Source organism: Podarcis erhardii (genome assembly GCF_964252035.2).
Source record: "Podarcis erhardii genome assembly, chromosome: 12".
NCBI lineage: Eukaryota > Metazoa > Chordata > Lepidosauria > Squamata > Lacertidae > Podarcis > Podarcis erhardii.
In genome coordinates, this window is record NC_138513.1 from 50,239,676 (window position 1) to 50,261,819 (window position 22,144).

General features: G+C 41.1%; 1 protein-coding gene across 7 annotated transcripts in view; it reads right to left on the reverse strand.

Annotated features, from left to right (window-relative positions):
- TPK1 (thiamin pyrophosphokinase 1) overlaps positions 1–22,144 on the reverse strand; it is a 234,000-nt gene that overhangs the window by 35,717 nt on the left and 176,139 nt on the right. For 6 of the 7 annotated variants that reach the window (XR_014161499.1, XM_081881806.1, XM_081881808.1 and 3 more), the window contains one exon: positions 16,764–16,875. Coding sequence is in view for 6 of the 7 variants with exons in the window: in XM_081881806.1 (XP_081737932.1) it covers positions 16,764–16,875 (112 nt within the window). In the remaining variant the exon portion in view is untranslated. Of the gene's footprint in view, positions 1–11,260; positions 11,405–16,763; positions 16,876–22,144 lie in introns of those variants that run through there. The other variant, XM_081881807.1, reaches the window with a different exon arrangement.

A 22,144-nucleotide genomic window follows, 5' to 3' on the forward strand; every position in this document is an offset into this window, starting at 1 on the left:
ACCAATATTATTTTAATTTTTAAGATGAACAACTTTGTTTCATTATTTTTTTTCTATTACAGCTGTGGATTGTAGGAAAATTGTACAAAATGGCTACCCAGTAGCCATTTCCCCCCTATGATGTCCAAAAAACATAAAATTTTCAACCATAAATTTAATTCTTTGTCGAGAAAGAGAATGTCTTTGCAATAATTTTCAACATCAAAAACTTTTGGTTACATCATGCTCACACGTTTTTCCACCAAAAAAACTAGGCTACAAGTGCATTTATAATTTTTTTTAGGGATTTATAAAATCTTTTGAGTGCTGGTGTATTTTTTTCTGAAATCCTCATCATTTTATTGAGCTCTGTGTAAAATTTCAAAGAGATCTGATCATTGGTTATGGAGGGAAAAAATAAAATGTACACAAGGGTATCTTGTGCCGAGGGTCTCAAGAGGGACAGACAACGCACATTTAACGAAACTTCAAAGTGCTATAAAATTAAAACCACTTGAGATAGAGGGGGAAAATTCAAGGGGGTTTCTTTCAACCAGAAGGGAAGGGTGTACACCAAGTTTCATCAAAATCTGAGATGGTGTGTGACAAAACCCTTGTTTTTTGCATTGATTTGATGTGGAATGACCTGAATATATCCTGTAAATCTTAAGTTCTCCTTCTCTCTGCACTAGGCAGATTTTCCAGATATATAGGTAAGATGACTATCAGACGCTAAGTACATAAAGGTTATTAAATTCAGCAGTTTAATAACCTCTCTGTCCTTAATTTTCAAAAGTCACCTGATTTCCAAACTCCTCAGGGGTTGAACACTTATCTTGATGTGATGTGGTACCAAACACCTTGACTTCAATGGCAAGCTGAATCAATTAATTGTGATTCTCCCTGAGAATATTCCCAGGCTGCATTCCATAGCCTGTATGCTGTTAAAGGGATTGTGCTTCACATTCCAATTGTTGCCTACAGGTTTCTGTCCTCCATGGGGAAGGAATCATTTACAAGGGTCTACAGTATCAAACATATAGAGCCATCATCCATCACTCATCAGTTACAATTCCCATTTGCATCCATTTATCTAATCTCAGGCTACAGGAACTGCCATGCTTAAGTAGTTCCAAACTACTTTAATAAAAAATGAAAATGCTGGTGATTACCACAACGTAATTATCCTAAAACACTGCTGCACTTCGTACTTAATTGTGTCCCCTTTCAGGTTTAATTTTGATTAAGAATATCACAAAAACACAGACTCAGCAACAAAAGACAAATCATGACCATCAATCCATTTTAACTGGAACTACCAATATTGCCAATATCTTCTCAGCAGCTCAGTGTGGGCAGAAAGACCAAATGTTGACAGTCAGCTGGCAAAGACAGAAGCCTATGGGCTTCATTCACCAACAAGTTGTCTATATGAAAGGAAAATGCACTATAATCAGGAGCTTCGTATTAGCCAGTGCCACTGAAGAAACTTGGAGGTGGGAAGGGATCTTCAACTGAGTTGTTGGGGCAAGAGAATCTTGGGGTCCAGCATCAATGTCTCCGGAAAACTGCCTTCAGTTCTCCCTGCTGCCCACCAACTTTGGAGCTAGGGCCAGATGTTTAGGCATCCTGGTGCTTTAAAAATAAATAGAGAAAATACCCAAACTTCTATACGTAACAATAACTGATGCTTTAAAGTTATCGCAGTTATTCAGAATATTCTATAGTAATCTAGCAGCTCAATCTGTACACAGCCTATTGGGGTAATATGCAAATGAGCTCCTGCAAAGTATATATTGTTAATCCCAACTGCCCAACACCACTGATTAGGAAATAAAAACCAAAGAAAAGGGGGGATTTGGAAGCTCTTCAGATGCAATTTACCCAAACAAAGAAAATGTGGGTTTTAAATTGTAGAGCTGCAAAAAATGTCACTGAAGAAGTACGCAGACCTTTCAAGGCATGGATCTGTGATAGTGGGCTTAGTGATGTAGCAGTCAGAGCAGAGGCCCCCAAGCTCCTGCCCCCCCCCCCCGTGGACCACTTGAAAATTGTTGAGTCTTAGCAGGCCACTTAATTATTTTTCTGCCTGTTGTACCAATTGTAATGTGCTGTGCTGGATGCTTTTTTATTTTAATTGTCTTTTTATTGCTTCTTTGATTTCTTATATATTGCATTTTTTTTATAATTACAAAGTAAAAATAAAACAAGCAATAAAATACAATTAACATCAACATGAATATTTAATGTGATGGATGTGCTGCCAGAAATCCCAACACTGTGGACCAAGTGAATGGAGTGTTGGGACTGCTGGTGGTCCATCTGGGGGACTCCTGGGTTTGAGTACTGTGCCAAGACTGTGCCCCCCCCCCCCCGGTTCAAACCTTCACTCAGCCGTGAAGCTCACTGAGTGACCTTGGATCAGTCATTTATTTCTCAGCATAACTACCTCACAGGATTGTACTCAGAAGAAAATTAGGGTGATGGGCGAAGAGACCATGGATGCTGCCTTGAGCTCCTTGAGGAAAGTGGGCTATCACTGCAGTAAAGAAGCTTCTCTATAGACTGAAGCAAGCTTTCCCTGCCAGACTTGCCCTCTACCGTTCCCTCCCCTGCCAGCACGCCCAAGATGGAAAGCACCCCTCCATGAAACCATGCTCCTAGCTGCTCAGGAATGATGTTGGCCCTAAGCGATGCAGGCAGCATAGCCAGACCTTCCTCCATAAAGGGGATACGTTTACAATTAAACACATCATTACAGCTGTAAGGTCAGGCCTCGGGGTGCACTGAAACAATTAATGATTTTCATTCTGGTTCCCAACAGTATAGAAATAGCTCCACAGTGTGCATGGGTACACTGACAAACACACTTTATAGATTCTAATTTAGCATTTATTGACCATGACGATGCAGCTGATAAATGTTCTGGCTGTGCAGGTTCATCACACACTGTGACCACAGATGTCACTTGTAGTGTAGTAAAAGTAGCAGACATACTATACGGCCTGCACAGCTTTTTCTGTAGATGGCAGTGTGTGTCAAACTATGGGGCTTTCTTCCCCAGAAGTCTTATAGGCAGTGAAAACTAATCTAAACAGAGCATCTAACACAATATGTAAAGAATGCTCACTCAAAATCACAGATCATTTCACAATATTAAGCTTCTGAAAACAACACTGGAAAGCTACCAGTAATTGGTGATTTCATCACTAATTGCCTATTGTTAATACCAGGCATGTAGTGGTGCTGCACAGAATTTTTCTAAAATAAAATGAAAGAGAAAGAATAATAAAATCATAGAACGGTAGAGTTGCAAGGAACCCCAAGGGTCATCTAGTCCAACCCCCTGCAATGCAGGAATCTCAGCTAAAGCATCCATGACAACATCCAAGAGACAGAAAGAGAGAGAGAGGCCTTTTTATGAACAGATTATTGTACTTAGCACAAACTTGGAAGTCACTACACAAAAGCAGTTTTTGGTCGTTCTTTGGAGAAGTTGAAAAGTCTGATTATAATGTAGCCATGGATATAAAGAAAATGGAAGGCAGAACTATTTTCTACATGAAAGACCAAGCGAACCCAAGAACTACCTTATTGGACTAGACCAAACAATTGACAAGTTTATCTTGTGATGGGCATGCTAATTTTCTGTACAGTTGCAGCAAGACAGTAAGTGAGTCAACAGTAGAAAACTAGGAGCAGCCTTTCCCTAACCAGAAGGTATGAGAAATCTTTGGCAAGTCTCTTTGCCTTCTTTGGTGGGTGGCATTGCAGGAGGGCCATGGGCAGGACAGATTGTCTGCCTGCTGCCAAATTGGCCAATGGCGGCAGGACTTTGAAGGCGTTCCCCTGGGCGCAGGACCAACTGTCCAATGGCAGAGCTGGGTCCCGTGCCCAGGGCCAGGATAAATTCCAGGCCTGCCTGGCCACTCAGCCTCCTTTCGCCACATTGGTTCTCCCACCCTCCCTCCCTTAGCTTAGGGCTTTGGTGGACAGTTTGCAATGCCGCCATATTTCAGGGCTGGGCAGGAATTTTTACACCTGGCAAATTGGCACCAGCCAGCTGGCTTTCACCTACCTCATAGCAATTTTCACACCTTTGAAAGGCGGATAGGCATTGGGTAAACTTAGATATTGATTGGAGGAGAGGTTGTAGCCTCTGCCTGCCCCTCCATGGGTAGGGGTATCCTGTTAAAAGGATCCAAGAAGAGTGTCTCCTGTCCGATGTCCAGATGGGGGCCAGGGCCATACTCATCCAATGAGAACCACTTAGGGGATGCCCAGATTTGATGTGGGTCATAGGGCGTCCCTTCTGGTTTCCCTGGTTTCCCTTTGCCCTTAATGTCACTGCCAGCAGATGGGCTGGAGTGCTATATGCAGCTCCTTGTCCCAATGCCATTGGCAGAAGTTTCACATCTGTAACCAATAAAGTTGTGATCCCATAAAGCCAGTACGCGGCGCAATGTCTAGTTATTTAATCCTTAGGGAATGGGGTGGTCATGGGGCCTTGACTATTTCAGAAAAACATATGGGACAAGGGGGAAAAGGTTTGGCCAACGACTTTGGAGAGAAGTGGTTTGGCTTTCTAACTCATACGATGCAACATAACTCCTCCAACAACACATGACACTTTATGGCAGGACTTATTAGGCTAAGTATTGAATTTAAAGTAACACTGCCATGCATGTATAGCCTTGCACCATATGATGTTGTTTGATGTCCTGTTTCACACTTAACTCTGGCAAAGAAAAACTGGTGCTCAGCCCTGCTCCTTCAAGAACATACACCCCAAACTAACAAACATGAACAAAATAAGCAGACCCCCCTACCTAGCCCAACAGCCACTCATTTTAAAATAAAGATTAAAAAAAGGGAAGGGCAGAAGGACTTGGTGGGCCCCATAGTGTCCACACTGGGGATGTCAGGTCTCTACGAAAGTAACAGAGAGACCTAATCTTACAGTGCTGATCATTTAATCCACAGGGAAGGAGAGAAGGAAGAGGGCTTGATCAGAGGGATTGGTGGTTGCTTCTGGATAAGAAACATAAGAACCTGGTTGTGTCACTCTTTATTCAGGGAGGGAATCACATGTGGAAGGCTACTGCTGCATCTGTATGGACAAAATAACAATTTACTCAAAGGGAAAAGCAGCAGATCGTCCTCCTCTGCACCAGAGGGAGACAAGACAGCCAGGTCCTTTCTGTTGGCTGGAGAGCAGCAATTACTGCATGGCTACTCCCTCTCGGAACTGCTTACAAGAAGGTGAAAACCTTCCTCTGTTGTCCAGTATGTGGTACTGAGAGGTATATATGCTAAGGGCACCACTAAAAACATCATGGCTCATAGCTGTTGACAGACTTATCCTCTACAAATTTGTCTAATTTTTTAAAAAGCCACCTAAGCTTACTCAACATCACATTTCTTGGCCAAGGAATGAATGACATCCTTTTGTCTGTCCTGAATCTATTACCTCCATATAATTTTTAGAGGAAGGAACTACGTTAGTAGAAAAACAGCATTTTGAAAGTGTTATAAACATGCAACACCAGATGGCACTGGAGAGCAAAAAAAATGTATTTGCGTTTTTCCAAAGCATTTTTCTTTTGATACAATGATTTAATTTCTGACTTATTTATAGCTTCCCCCCATGTGTAGATCCACCCTACATTACAATGAAACTACACCAAAAACATGCATAACTCTCTCCTAAGATTTAAATTTGTGAGGGGCGCGAGCGCGGAACCTTATCTGAAAATGTAGGGGGGAATGGTAAGGATTTGAGGTGTCTATCTGGAATACCAGATAATTTAATTTATGATTGCTGTGAAATAGAATGATGATTACAAATAGAGCAATACTTTGCAAACAGGAGTTTTTAATTTGAAGGTAATTGCTAGCAAATTTCAGAGCTGTTAACTATGGAATAAAAGGACAACTGACTCACTCACATTGAGAAATCAGCGTTTCATTAGGGACTACAATGTGATAATAAGGGCATAATCAAGATGTGGAAAAACCTTTTGATAAATAATGCGTGAATGGAATTTTTTGACAACGTACCTTTGCTATGTACAATGAATATCTTATTTTTTTCCCTCTGTCAAACTTTTGCTTCTTTTCAAATATCAGCTTTATCAACATTCCTTATGTGCCTGATTTCCAGCTGTTCTGCTTCAAAATTAGAAGCCTTCCCTTTGATGAATGTTCATGCAGCTGATTAGAAAATTGCCTCACAAACAGAGCCCTTGAGCAGAAAGCCAATCAGGAGAGATACCACATAATGCAAGAGGGGACCTTCTGGATCAGACCGAGGCCGATCGAGGCCACTGCACTAGTTCCTGGATGCCTTCCCAAATCTTCCTCCAGAGTTCAGATGACCTTTCCATCCTCCTCCTCGTCCTCCTCCTTTAAGGGAAGGGCATCAAAGCACTGTGTGTGCTGCTCACGGAGAGGATGTGTGCATGCATGTGCCTTTGTCCACGCCTTAAGCTGAACTGGGCTGCTTTTACCCTCTAATGCACTTCTCCACCCCTCCCAAAGGGACATGCTCTGCAGCAAGAAAGCCTTTCCAAACCAAGAGAAAAGCAAATCCTCACCCCTGTACGAAACTCTCAGTGTCAGGCTGTGCAGTCATTCACAACTGTGCCACTGTGTAGGTGACAAAAATGTGGTGACCCCAAAGACTATCTAGTTCATGCACGTCCAAAGTCTGTTTTGGGGGCCAAATCTGGCCTGCCAGTTGGTTTAATCTGGCCCCTGTGGCTCAAAGCTCAACAACTTTAATCCTAAAAAAAGGTCAACAACTCTGGTCGGCCCTCATGCCTGTTCACTTCATCAGATCTGGCCCTCTTTGAAAAGATGTTTGGGCACCCCTGATCTAGTTCCATTGACAAATGTCAGGAAATGCAGGACAAATGGGAACCACTTCACCTGTCCCCTGCCAAAGGTGAAGCAAGTTTGCCAGACTTGTTTGGCAGGCTTGATTGGTGACTTCTGACCAAAAATTAGAATAGTACAGTGGTTCCCAAACTCCCACCACCACAAGGGACCACTTGAAAATTGCTGAAGGTTTTGGCGGCCTACTTGATGTTTTTTATCCCTGTTGCAGCAACTGTAATGTGCTGTGCTAGATGCTGTATGATTTTTAATCGTATTTTTACAGGAACCCACCCTGAAATAGTGGATTGCTTGTTCTCAATTAAAAACTAGCGAAGTGACAGCACAATAAAGAAAAGTCACTTTGCAAAGCACTTTGTGCCCAGATTCCCAATGAGTGATTGATAGGTGTTTGACAAGCACCACACAGAATGCTTTGCGAATCCCATGCCTAGCGCTTTTCATACGCAGCTGGTTGTCAGGGGTTTGCGAAGCTGCACAAAGAGCTGAGTAAGCTCTTCAAACTGCCTTCCCTCACCCAACTTCGATGTGTCAGATGACTGGCACATGGGTGGTGCTGCCTACTTTCAAGGTTGGCTCACGGGGTGGCAGGGAAAAGATCTGGTCCACTGGGCCAAAAATGGTTCTGTTGGGTCCCCTCTGTCTATAGGCTTGCCGACACTCTCAGTGAACCCTTCAATGCTACATCATTAAGAGCATCAGTCTCGGGGGTGATCTTGGGAAAGAAGGCGAGGGCTCTCATTTGCCTTGCTCCCAAAGCAGCAGGGTGTTCTCTGGGCTGCGGTGAGCAGCCAAGTTCCCCCACGAAGAATACCCCCCTGCCCCATTTCACAGTGGATGAATATTTGTTAAAAGAAATATTTTTAACGAATGAATGGTCTCTTAAAAGGGAATATTCAGCTCAGACTTAGTGTAAACGAGTAGAAAACCCCCCTGAAGATTAATGGCTTTCACTTAAGATTTATAGTGTCATTTGCTCTGTTCTAGCCAAAAGAAAATTCAGTATTGAAAAGCAATATTTAGGAGCTGTCATGTACCTACATTTCCATATTTAGATAGAATAGCCTTGTTTCCCCCCAAAGCCAGATTTTACACTTCTGGTTTACAAGGAAAACATGCTATGACTAAATGCTGTTGTGGTGTATCCCTTGTAACCTGATAAAGATGTAAACTGTAGGCGCTGCATTTTATTATTTTAACTTGAGTTTAGCCACGTTGCATGGAATAAATCAATATCTGAATATGGAATCCTACATCTATAAAGTAAGGATTGTCTTTCGATACTGAAGGTGCTTCAGGCCAGAGTACCTGGAGAGATGCACTCCTCAAATCAGACATCCTTATCTCTTCCTCCCAGCCTTCTCCTGCAGTGTGTTTCATGGGGATTTGAACACAGGGGTCCCAATCCAAGTCAGATATGTAATCTGCTACAGTATACTGGCTCTCCAGAATGAGGGAAAATAGGGTTGTTGTAAAATGTCAGGAAACATATGTGTGTTTGTTTTGAACTGTTTTTAACATTGAATTTTAAATTACTGCAACCTGATTTAGGGTCTTCTGGTGAAGGAATGGTAAGAAATCAAATTTACTGGAATTTAAAAGAATAAAGAAACATGATCGGGACTTCCTCTTTGAGTATGGGAGAGCAGCTGACCTTTTGCAGCAATTGCTTTTAAACATTTTGGATGGAAGAAAATTTGATGTGACTGTGACAGAACTCCTTCGAGACCTGAGGACCAACAAAAAGGATTACAAACAAAATCAGCAGAGAGAGACTGACAGAGAATTGAAGGCCTCGGATGTGAGGAATCCGGGCTAGGAACTGTTTTTGTGGACATTTGCTTGGGAAGGGATGGAAACCGGGATAGGGAGGGAGGGGAGAATAGAATTTCAAAATTTTATGATTTTTGTATTTGGCCATTGTGACCTATAATTAATATAATAAAGGGAGAAATTCGTGGAAGGGAAGTTAGGTCGACCTTAGAAAAAGGATTTAATGTTTATAAGAGAATTGGATAAATTAAATGTGGACAAGTAAAAAGAGCTAAGTTTTAAAAATAATAATAATATGTTTAAGATTATAGATAAGAACTTGCTGAACTAATTATCGGAATTGGGATGTATGAAGAGGGGGTGGGGGGAAGTCAGGGAAAGAGGGTAAAGAAAGTAAGGGTATGAAATTGTATATGTGTTGTCTTTGTCTTTTTGTGTGTGTGTGTCTTTATAAAATGTAAAAACCCAATAAAATTTTTATAAAAAAAGAAAAAAAAAGAAATCAAATTTACAGTAATAATATTATATTTTTTTCATAATCGGTAAATAATCTTGCATTGTATTGGATCATAAATGCTACAGCTTCACCATTCCTAATGCTTTTGAGACTCAAGGAAAAAATATGGAAGCAGTGTGAAATACTGCTATTTCTCATATCATGTCAGTTTGGAATCAACCGCTTCCTAGAGGGAATGTGGCACCTGGTTTTTTCCAATGATTCCTTCATTGACCTAGGCTGAGGCTGAGAAACCAAAGTTTTTGATATGCTATCACAGAACTGAATAATGTGTATCGTGGTTGTTTAATTCATAGGGAGGAAAGGCTATTATTGTTCTGCTTTATTATCATTTTTTGTATTAAATGTTTAATTGTAATAATATATTAGCCTCTCAAAGATTATTTCTACATATAAATATGACAACAACAACCATATCAGCAATTTGCATATGAGTGCCAAATAAATATTTTACCTTTAAACTACAATTTAATTTCATATTTAATATTTGACCTATCTCGTTTCTTGTCATGGATCCAAAGAGGGCTCAATAAAACATTATGATTAATAATGTCACAGTGTAGTAAGGATGTTTACATGTCTACTCACAATGCTGTGACTCTAGAAATTGCTTTTTCTTGCAGGTTGGCGTGTTTATGTCATGGAAATTCTATTCAATATTGATCCAGAGCAGAACTCCAACATTTGTTAGCAGAGTAAAAACTTAAACACGTTGCAGGATTCTCAAAAAATAGACCAGAGGCAATTATATTTCATCCAGCAGAGCTTTACTGCTACTGAAGGCAAATGACATCATGGTCACAAATCCAATACATTCAGGACGGGTGCAGTCCATAAGAAATCCAGTTGCAGAGTTAACTTAAACTTACAATAACTTACAGTAAGTCTGTCTAACCTTAACACTATATACAGAACACCACACCAGAAGGAGAGATGGAGAGTGAAAGTGAAACTCTGGCTCCTTCTGGCCCTACTTATATAGTCAGCATGATCTTGACAGAAGAGATAAGAGAACCAGTTTAAACCAGCTGTACTCAGCTTCTCTGAAGGAATAACCCAAACACCATGAACCTCCTGCTTGTTTCTTTCACACAGAGAAGCCTCCAGAACCCTCTTGAATTAATTAGAATAGGAAAGATCTCTACACATCAGATCAATACTTTCTGCACCAAGAAATGCAAACTGACAGTTTATGTATCCTGCCCATTTCATAATTTTACACCTAGCAGTGGACCCTGGAGAGTGGGAGATGTGGAATGGCTCAGAGCCTTTGAAGAAATTAATGGGAAGCAGCAAGCCATTGCTCTAGACAACCTGGTTTTTGGAAAGGTTTCAATAACAAGACACCATCCATTTATTATGCTTGATTTGGGTCTTTCAATATGAAAATAATGCAATGCATTTGCAAGAGTAAGACAAATGAGCATCTCTACACTGGCTAATTTTTTACTGGCCTGGCTTCATGAACACTGTTAGGCCATGCTTCTGCAGTTGTCTAAAGGAGTTGATTTCCATAATATTTCATGGAAGAAACTTGTCAGAAAGGTGACTAACAGAGGCAGAAGATTTCCCCGCAGACAAACTGGTCCCATTTACTATATTTATGGCTTCCATACACCTGGATTTTTCCGGATATTACCGGGATTTCAAAGGCGGAATTGACATCTGGAAAAGGGGTGGGAATTTCCGAAAGGTGGCACTTTGTCCTGGATTTTTGGCAAGTCAATCAAAAAACTTTGGGGTTTGTCTGACAATTTCAGTGGTTTCCTTAAAAAAGGCTCAACAATTTTGGGGTCTTCCTATAAAAAGCTCAACAACTTTCTGGTGTCCTGGTTTTTACTTTTTTAAATATGGCAACCCTACTATATTTTCATAGTTATGTTTCTGTTCAAAATAGGGGCCATCTGCAGCAGGTTTAGTAATGTGTCAAAAGCAGCAAATGCAAGGATAAAATTATAGAGGATTTAATTTTTTTTATTTAGGAAGCCCCATGAGATAAATTTGGGCTGCATGGATTCAAACACTCACATGGTTCTACCGGCTTTCATACTTTCCAACTTCAGGGGACATTTTCACTGAAGAGGTCACCAAGCTTCTGTAATTCCTTGGCTCTGAATATGAACCTCCGTGACTTGCAATGGTCAGAACAGATACCAGGAGTGCATCACTTCCCCCTGAGATTTTCTCCAAGTCAGCAAAGGAGGGAGGAAAGATGAGCCTCAAAAATAGCCCAGTTTCCTAAAAGAAGTTAGGGGAAAGAATCAGTGGAAAACTTAACAGAATAGGAAAAAACTGATTGTCAGGATTTATTTAACAGAGAGGAAAAAAGAGGGGAAGAAGCAAGAGGAGCAACTGAGGTCGGTGTACCACTCTCATTAGGTTTCTAAGCAAGACAGTAAGTGAGGATGGAGTCCAACATTAGTGGGTGTAACATTTTGTCTAGAAAATCCCCATTGTTTGACTAAGCATTTCTAGAGAATTCATTTGATTCAGTGTTGGCCATTTACTCTGTATTTTATGACATCATTTTTTAAAATAGATTTTAATGATTTTATTGTACCAACATGTTTTTCTTATGAGTTGGTGGTTTATAAATAAAAAATTTACTATATATTTTGGAAAGTTGCTTGTCTGCATGTTTGCTATGCATCTGGACACCTCTTAAGATATCATAACCAAAATTTGACTGATAGTTCCTGAGATCAAGAAGCAAGTTTGGATACAATTGTACGCCATTTGGAATCAAGATGTTGAACTGAATTTTTGAAAACTGCACTTATTATAACCAAATTTTGCATAACTGTTCCCGAGATCAAGGAGCAAGTTTTGTCTATGTTTGGATACAATTGGATGCCATTTTGAGTCAAGATGGGGGACTGAACCTTTCAAAACTGCACTGCTTTTTTAGTTTCTTGGAAATTCTAAGCAATGCTAGGTACAAGGCTGCTTACACACTTATAAACAAACAAACAAACAAACAAACAAACAAACAAACACACAGTGGCATCCAGAGTCTCTCAGACCTGCTCTGACTCAGATGGTCCTGGGAGGCAGGTGTAAGTAAGCCTGCTGTGTGACTGTAGAAGACAGTGGCTGCTCTGTCCTCCATAAGCTTCTCTGCATGGTTTCTTTTTACTTCCATCCTTTCTGCAATCTCCTTGGTTTCTCTGTTTCTTCTCCCAGTCGTCAGCTTGCTTCAGAGCATCCTCCATTTCACCCCAAACTACTCAGTGGAAACTCCTATGGCAATGCCTAAGGGCCAAAAAGGGTGGTGTCCCAGGTATCCCATGCGACGCGACGCAGCATAAGGTTACATGATTATCCTTAATACCACTGTCTGTCTGAGAGCATGTTGCAAAGGCACATGAAGCAACAGTCCTGCTGAAGCTATGTAATTTCTGGCCCACTGCTAGCTGAGAGACCACTAGGTAACCCTGTATCTGATGTCTTGAATTCTAGGCTTAGGCCTACTTTGCATTTGTAGGGGGGAGAGGAGAAAGATCTGGCTTTCTGAATGCTACAACTGCTCTGCACAGCACCAGCCTTGGCATGACTGCAACATCTGCCCTGCTTAAGTGTGTTTCAGATAGGCTTCACCATGCAGTAACTGACTGGTCCCCAAAAGACACATAGGAAAATATTTGCAGCTGAAGCAGCTGCTCTAATGCCAAGTTCCAGGGCCCAAAGAGAGCATGGCCGTGGCATCAGGTGTGACTGTCTTTTACTTAAAGAACAACTGCGGCCGAGAGAGCAGCAAATGGCTGCCATAAGGGAATTGAACAAAGCGCTCTGACTAATGAACTGAAAACAAAACAAAATCAAATACAGATGGTGGGCAGGTTGGATCAAGTAACTACTGAGGGAACCTTTCACTTACGGTAAGTTGGTTACTGCTTACAATTCCAAGTAGGTTGGTGATAGGACTTCTGCATGAAAAGAATGTGCTTTTTCACTGACCACTGGTCTCCATCTCCACACACCAAAGTTTACCATCTGAACCCTTCTTCCATTGCTATTTTGCATCACTAAATCATCTTCTGTCCTTCACCAGAGCAAAAGCAGGGCAGTAAACAGATCATAACTATTTCCTTTTAAAAATAAGTATGCGGAATAGAGTGTTTAACCATATAATGGATCTGATCTCCATTGAGCTACCACTCAAATCCATTCTTTAGCAATGGTTTGGGTAGGTCAATATAGGCAGAACAGAGAGGGGGGGAAGGATGAAATACCCTGACATTTTCTGTTTACTCAGTCAAGGACTTAGACACACCCGAGTGTTTATTATTCAGTTTAAAGGACATGTTCAAAAAACATGATTGCCTATCATACGTTGTTATATGTAACAATTCAAAATGAACCTCACCAGCTTAAAACATGAAATGGCAGACTTCACAGCACATTTCACTATGATGTTCATGCCCTTCCAAATGTGCCCTAGAGATACTTTGTAATTGTCATTTACATAGAAACTTAATTTTTTAGAAACCTGGAGGACAGTGCTGAAACCAGAAGTATGTCAAGATCAAAAAGGAAATGGGGACTTGTGTCTACCAGGAAACATTCTGTCTCTTGAAAATGTGAAACATTGGAGTATATCTGCATATTATGTAACCGAGGCCCCAACATATCACATTGAGCTCTTGATCAAAATTCAAGCTCTTATTTGAATAGTAATATCTCATCTATACAACGCCTCTTCTCAGTGTGCAATGTTTGTTTTCTGTGTTGTAGGGCTGTCACATGTCTGGAATTTTCTGGACATAGTCGGGATTCGCCCATCAAAAATGGTGTCTGGGTAGAATTTTTGAAAAGCGGCAAAAACCCGGGTGTATGGCAGCCCATATTGAAAATGTTGATTTTTGGAGATTTTGTCAAAAAAACCCAACCCCAACCCCCAACCCCAAGCTTTAGTATCCGGATTTTGAAATATGGCAACCCTACATGTTGGAAAGATCATTTTATAGCATCTTCCAGGAAACAAGTTTTCAAGAACATAAAGCATTCACCAAATATACTTGCCAAGAAAGAGAAAAACAAATGTGTCACAAAATCAAAACATGTTTATGGAAGTTCTCTTTTCTATAGTGTCTTTGCACTCAGAGATTCTGCCTGCAAAGTCGAGCTTGGGAAACCCACTGTAGACACACACAATACACCTTTTTAAAAAAAGAGACAGAGCAGTCTAGTTTGAACTAACATTCATTGATTTCCATAGAGTTGGACATGTAATCAAGACACCCAGTTTCATTTAGTATTATTGCTGGAGGGAGAGTGCATAGATTTCACTTTTGATTAATATTCTCATCAACTTGTATTTTCTTTATTTCTATTTGGTATTCCATTGCTTTCCAAAGGGTCAGAGTGCATTTTTTATTTGTAAAATGTATTTGCTGCATTACTAGTCTGCAAGCTCTCAAATGAGATCTCTATATATACAAACTTTATACACAAACTATATTATCTATCTCTATTAAAACAACAGTATGATATTTGCAATTCTAGTATGCAACATTCAGATATTGAAAGAGGAAAAATAGATGACGTCAAACATCAGCTGCCTCTTAGCACCACCAACAGTATCCTGGACAAAAAAGATTTAAACAAATCTCCTAAAAGAGTGAACTGGCCAGATGGATGTTGTGTAGAAAATGGGTTTTGCCGCATAGTACTTGGAAATCCGACTCAGCACATGCCCATTATACAAAGGACAGACTTCATCTGGGAAAATCCTTTCCCCCCCATCAACAGGTCACAAGAAGCAGGTTCAGTGTGGTCTTGAAGGACGGAGAGAAGCAGTGAACCAATGGTAAGCACCCTGAGCACTGGACGTGGGCACTGGGTTACCCATGAAAAACTCTCATGGCCTACTTGCCAGAGGGAACTTGGGAGTGAGGTGCCTCCTTGGCAGACTCACTGACTCCAAAAGTTATACCTGCTCAGGGACAGGTCATGCAAATCTCTCAGGTGTGCTGGAAATGAAGAAGAGGGCCTGGTGTAGCACCGACCCAGTGTTTGCAGGGACTGGGAGGAATGGTGGTTCCTAGTATTTTGGTAGCAAGGGCACTTGCACCAAGCCTGGAGTGGCTGTCTTTCAACTAAATAAAATGCTACGGATCATCCATGTAAATCAATAAGCTTGTGACTCATAGTTCCACACATTTACTGCCTAGTCCTTTCATTCCAGGATATGCAGAAACAATGTTGCACATTGCATGTGTGTCACCATCAACACCTGGCTAAGCTCCACACAACACCCCCCATTCAAAAGCAGCATATTACAGGTCTGAATCAGTGTTGCAGTTCACATGCACGACTGGTTTAAATGTGTATCAACTTGCAGAACTTGCCTCCTCCTCCTTCACCCATCTTTTTGAAAATAATATACTGAAATCTACTGCCTGTTTGGGATAGCTATCTGCAATACTGAATATGGAGTTTTTGGATAAGGAGCAGAAAACCACAAATATATTCCCTGCAGTTTTGCGGGGGGGGGGGGGAGGCGCAAAGAAGAAATGAGAGGGGAAGGTAACATCTTATTTTTCCTATTTTGCCTTTCTTATTTTCAACGAACTATCTATGATAAAAAGACCTCCAGCCATATACTTTTTTCCAGAATTGAGAAACAAATGACATACAACAAGTAGTTCAGGGCAAAAGGGGAGGGGGCTTTTAATAATCTCTATTGTTCTATTATTTACCTGTCAATTTTATGGCTTATAAAGTATGAGATTTAGGCCTTAGAAACCTGCTCTCCTTGAAGAGTAATGCATTGGAGAGGGTACTGTATCATGACCTCAACAAACCTTTTACTGAAAAAGTAGAATTCTCCGGAGACAAACACATTTCTCTCTGTGATGATGCAAGCTTATATACAGTGGTACCTCGGTTTACAGACGCTTCAGGTTACAGACTCCGCTAACCCAGTAATAGTACCTCGGGTTAAGAACTTTGCTTCAGGATGAGAACAGAAATCGTGCGGTGGCAGCGGGAGGCCCCATTAGCTAAAGTGGTGCTTCAGGTTAAGAACAGATTCAGGTTAAGAACGGACCTCTGGAACCTTATTCTGCCTCCCCCTGTCCTCACATGACTGGAAATGCCATCAAAGATCAAATTTCTTCCTATCCTCAACCTACGAACAGCAAGAATGCAAAGGTCTTATAAGACACCCCCCGCCACACAAATTTAACAGTAATGTGCACACAGCTGTATGTTGTAGGCCTGTTCTATGTGACTGGAAAAGCAAGAAGGCTTCTCCATGGCAGCAATGGTGTGTTTCACGGGGGCTGGGAAACGTTTGAGATATGCCTAATTACACATAGTACTTCACAAGTAACATTGCTTGCAGGAAGAAGAATGGTACTATTTCAGTTACTATTAATTGACCTTTTGTTTTCAGGCTAAATGCAATTTCCTCACAATGCAATGATGGGCTGATAGGGTGGTTTCTGCACCTACATAATAAACTAGAAGTAAATCATTGCCACATATTCTCTTCCGATACAGAACACCACTCCACCCCCCCCCCCCGGGAGAATCTAGAAAACTCTCCTAAAAGGATGAAAAAATATGTCTGGTAGCAAAATGCCTTCCTTACTGAGATTCCACTTCAAGCCTGTTGTCGTGACACAGTCGCAAGAGCTCCCAATGGGGATGAGGCCACACCAGTTGCCTTCTAGTCCTGTGTTTACACGTAGTTTGTGCTTTCCCTGCAACACAGAAAGAACTTTGGTTTAGTGTCCACTGATCAGGAAGCACATGATTATGTAAACAACACACTTTTATGCACAAAAGAAGCTACAGATTAGGCACATCACTGCCGTTAAATTGTGATGTGGAACACCATGTGCCTAACACTGCAATTCCATGCAAATTTGTTTGGTAGAAAGCCCTTAACCCTCTTAAACTCAACAGGGATGACTAGGATCAAAGTGATGCCTGGGTTCCTCCCAATAGAACCTGCTCAACATGAAATGTTCAGTTGATTCCATGTAAACTCTTAATGGGGTGTGGAGACATGGCTGCCACCCAATTTATTTATTTCATTTCTTATCCACCTTTCACTGTAAGATTTCAGGGGCAGCAACAACTATATCAGAATACAAGTCAAACAGTGCATACAATTATAAAAGCAAGGAAACCAGTTCCTAACAAAAGCAGCACATTACCAATTAAGCAAAACAAAAGAGGTAGGTCCCACAAAATACTTTTAACTGTTAAAGGCCAGCATAAAGTGTGACAGGGGGTCCTCAGATGATGCTAAACAGCATGAGGACAAGACGGAGCCCTGAGAGGTGCCACAGGACAATTCCCACGGCAATAAACAGTGCTTATCCCCACTACTTTCTGGAAATGGTCCTGGAGGTCAGAGTTGAAACACGGAAGCATAGTGTTTCCAACTCTCCAGAAGGATACTGTGGTCAGTGGTGCTGGAGAAGCAGAGTGAGGGCAGCCTGCCTGGCTCCGCTGAACAGGGCGCTGGACTGAGCAGAATGGAAGGCAAGAGGCTGGGAGGGGGGCACAAAATTTTGGCATTGCACAGGATGTGCTGAAATGTGAAAGACAAAAATCCCCCCTGCTAATAGCCACCATAGCTACCGGTAATTGGAATCTCTAGATTAACTGGTAGAATAGCTATGAATATCCATGCCCAGGGCGGGGGGGGGGGGGAGAGACAATGGGGAGGGCTCTTGCCTGCATGCTAGTGCTGTGCTGAACCTTTCACTCCCTTTATTTTCAGCAATCTGAGAGAGCAGAGGCAAAACAAAGTGGCCTGCAAAGAGGCTGGGGCGGAGAAATTTGAAGGAATTTTGTGTTGGGATGCACATATGCACTGTTGAAAAGTGACTGATGAGTCTGCTTCTCACTGCAACATGCTTAAAATGCCCCCCCCCCACATGTACAGTGGTAGGGAGCTCTTCACACACACACAAGCTTTCTTTGTTGCAACACCACCTAGACTGCAATGTTGCGTGGTCACATGGGCATCCTAGGAAGTGTGCAAAAAAGAAAGTCCGTGTGTAAAGAACCCTGTGTCACAGTGTGGGGCAAGGCAGTAAGAAAGAGGACCCACAACACTACTGGAAAACATCATCAAGATTTTCATCCTCCTTGTGAAAGAGGTAGGCAGATTTGGGTACAGCTCTGCTTGTGAGCTTTCCAGAAGCAGCTGGCTGGACTAGAGGAAGCCTCAGTCGGATCCAGGAGGCCATTTCTTATGTTTTCTTATAAGTTTGACCAAAAGCATAGCTTTACAGATATTTATAAACTCGGCTCTGAAGGATCAGCACAATTCTAAGGATGTGAAATGAGGTCATATAAACAGCATTTTAAAATTCTCCAGGGTTTGAGAAAATACTGTTTATGCCTTTAAAAAAAATTAAAAATCTTAATTTATGGCTACAATAGAAATCCCTTGTATGACTTAAAATATAGGAAGGGTACTAGTTTCTACTGTGCATTTTAGGACAATCCCTTTGGGGTGATAATTGGAGTGGAAAGCTGATGAGAGTTTTTTATTTCTGTTAGTTGTTGCTTAGAGTTTGTAAGCTTCTGAGTTTATGGGAAACCGGAGGTACCTCTCTGAAGCAGAAATTATTGTGAACAAGGATGCAACGTAAACTGAAATGATAACCTTATATCTTACTAAGAGCTGCACCGCTGCTCAATCTGCTTGCCGCCCACAGCTATTGCCACCACATTAACCCCTTAGAGCTTCCATTTCCCACCCCATTCAACTATTAAGCTCACTTTTCATCAACCCCATTTCTCAATTTGCCTCTTTTCTATTCTGAAGCCTTGCTTGCACTCATTTCACCTGCACACCCAGGTCCATGCCTCCTTCCCATATCCATGCCTCCTGCATCTTCCTCCTCCCACTTATTGCGACTGCTAAGCACCCAGTTCACCTTCCACCCATTGACTCTTTTATGCCCATTGTTGTCCTGCTTACAATGGGAATGGCAGGGCCGCAGGCACATCAGGTGCACTTAAGCCAAAGGTCTCGGCGATGCCACATGCTTGTCCTGTGAATCTTACCTTCCTAGAACAATTTTGCCACCTGCAGTAAGGCAAAGTACATGGCTATAGCTGCAATCCTATGCACGCTTACCTGTGTTCTTATAGTTAAGCATCACTGAGCCAACTGGAGTTTCCTTTTACATAAGCATGCATAGGATTGCGGTGCAACGGCACACCATGGAAACCAGTGCACCACAGTGCTGTGCCACACAAGCTCATATTTGACTGCTTGAAAGTGCGTTGAAGTTCAGGAGGTCTTATTCATTAGCAAGTGAGTTTTGGATTGGAAGTTCCTGGTTTCAATCTTATGTCGATCACATACACATACAGTATCTATTTTTATGTTTTTATATTGTAAACTGCCCTGTGATGATCTTCGGATGAAGGGCAGTATAGAAATGTAATAATAATAATAATAATAATAATAATAATAATAATAATAATAATATACACATTGGGTTGCTTTAGTATGACGTGCTGGGAGTAGGGGAGAGAAAGTTATATAAACGCTAAGCATCATTTATAACCACCATATCAGAACAGCCACTGAGGTGCTGTTCTGAAAATTTCTCTGTTTTTGCTATGCTGAGAAAGTCTAAATTTGCTGAAGAGGGAACAACAACTCTTGTGTACAAAACACACACACACACACACACACACACACACATACACAAGCAAGGGCAATGCCAGCAGAGAGCTGAAAAAGATACCGGGGCTATTATGCATAATAAACTACAGTGTTCAAAAGCAGAGGCCCAACACACCTTCTACAGTTTCTAGGATCCATCAAGCGAAACCTTCAAATGATATCAGCTACAAAGGCATCCATTTTAGACTGCAAGGGTGCAAAGAGAGGCATTCTCAGTCTCCCACTTAACTCCTTGTTGTAATCAACTCACAAGAGTCCAAGGATGAACGCTTTTTTAAAGTATTACTAAGGCAAGCTGCTACAGTTGGCCTTTGTGGCTCAGAGATAAATCAGCAAGAGCTGTAGACTTAAAAAAAAAAAAAAAAAATTAACAACAAAGGTGGGGGGGAAAACACAAAACGGAATCCTGCACATGATGTCATTGGAAACAAATATGTAGGTTACTGTTATTGCCATATGTAACAAAGTTCCACCAAATGGCAGAAAAGGTTTGCGTTTTCAGTACCTTTCAACACCATTTAACCTGTGTGTAAACTTCTCAGATATGGTAATAATAATAATAATAATAATTTTATTTATATCCCGCCCTCCCCAGCCGAAGCCTGGCTATGACAAAATATTTAAATCATGCATTTCTGGGCAATCAGTAGTCTGGTGGTCATTGACCAAAAAGTTAACAGTTCTCTGGGTTTGATACCCACATTGGAATCCTTAGAGACAGATAGTAGTGATAGCTGTGGTGTACCTTGCACAGGATCCCCAATTATATTAGCAATTTATCGTCAAGAGTCCTTCACTACTAGACACTCCTGCCAAAGGTGGTACTAAGTGTTCAGAGGCCCAGAGTCTTGCCAACAGTCTGGGCCAGAAGTTATATGTGATAGCTGAACCAGAATTATATACCACTGACAATATCCTTTAGTTGTATTCTCTCTCATATGCTAAAATGGATCTCACTGGTTTATTAGTCTACAGATTTTTCCATGTTTTAGCATCTATTTCACATTTCATATCTGTCTCCCAAATACTTTAAAGATAAGAGCCTCAAATCAGGTTAGGGACCTAGAGAAAAATCTCATGGGACAGCAGAAGTAGTGAAATGCAGTGAGGAGGGGCATCACAGTTGCAATGAAGAAAATTGGTAGACTGTAGCTCAATTGACTACAGTGCAATTGTACCCGTAGACTGCAATCTTGATTCACCCCTGCAGTTGGGCATCAAGTCTACTGTGGCCTCCAACTGGCTGTAGTGCTGATTTAATATCTCAGGGGGTCACAAGTCAGTCAGGATAAAGTGGAGCAGAAGCACCTCAAGGTTTTAACATTAAAAGCAAAACAATACCCAATGCCAAGGTGGCTAATTATTCCCTTTTATGCTTTAGTTGCTGAGATACCACCACCAAAGTAAAAAACCTGAAGAGAGCTTTAACATTTTTTCTTCTGGATCCAAGTCTGACCGTGCTTTAATTAATGTAACTGCTGATAAAAATAATGTTATATAATGAGATTCCATTGATTTTTGTCTTATTAAACCATTTTTGAAAAACTCTGATCAATCAGAAAAATTGATTCAGTTCTTTTTCCGTTTTCATTTCATCGCTGGTGATGGAAAATAAAGATCAGTTTTTAAGTTCAGCCTTTTGAGGAAAACATCCAAATGTGTGTTTGTGTGTGCTTTTTTAAAAAAAGCATTTTAACCAAAATAAGACTGAGCTTTTCATATGGTTTTGTTCATATAACTTCATTTTTATGTTTTGCTCACATTAACGTATAGTTTTGACTAGAAAGCCTGAAGGAATAGGAGTTATTCATTAAATGTGGCTTTTGTGACTAGCAAAACCGTACAGGGGTTGGAGAAACAGCCTTGTAGCAATGGAAGCAAGGCTTTAATTCATAACTTTTTTACCACACTGTGGCACAAAGCTGAATGATAAAAATGTCTTTGGAGGTTTTCTTGATAAGGATATACCTGAATTTCATCTTTTCTACGCAGGGCACCCCCTCTCCCATTTCATTACATACATGGGACCCGGAAGCACCACTATGAATATAAAACGTGCTTGCCTGCGTTGACCTAAGCTGGACACCAGCGAAACCTCAGTTTCTTTCCTTTTCATGCCTCCTGTTTGAATGTTCTCTAGCAAAAACAATATATTCTTATGGCAAGCCCATACCATTTCACAGAGCATGTGGGGAACTCAGAAGACGGAATGCTGTTCCAGCCCCGCCATCCCCAGTGCCTGCATATAAAAAACCAGATGCCAAGTGATTGGCTAGACCAGAATTCTACTCTTGACATCTAGTTTTCTG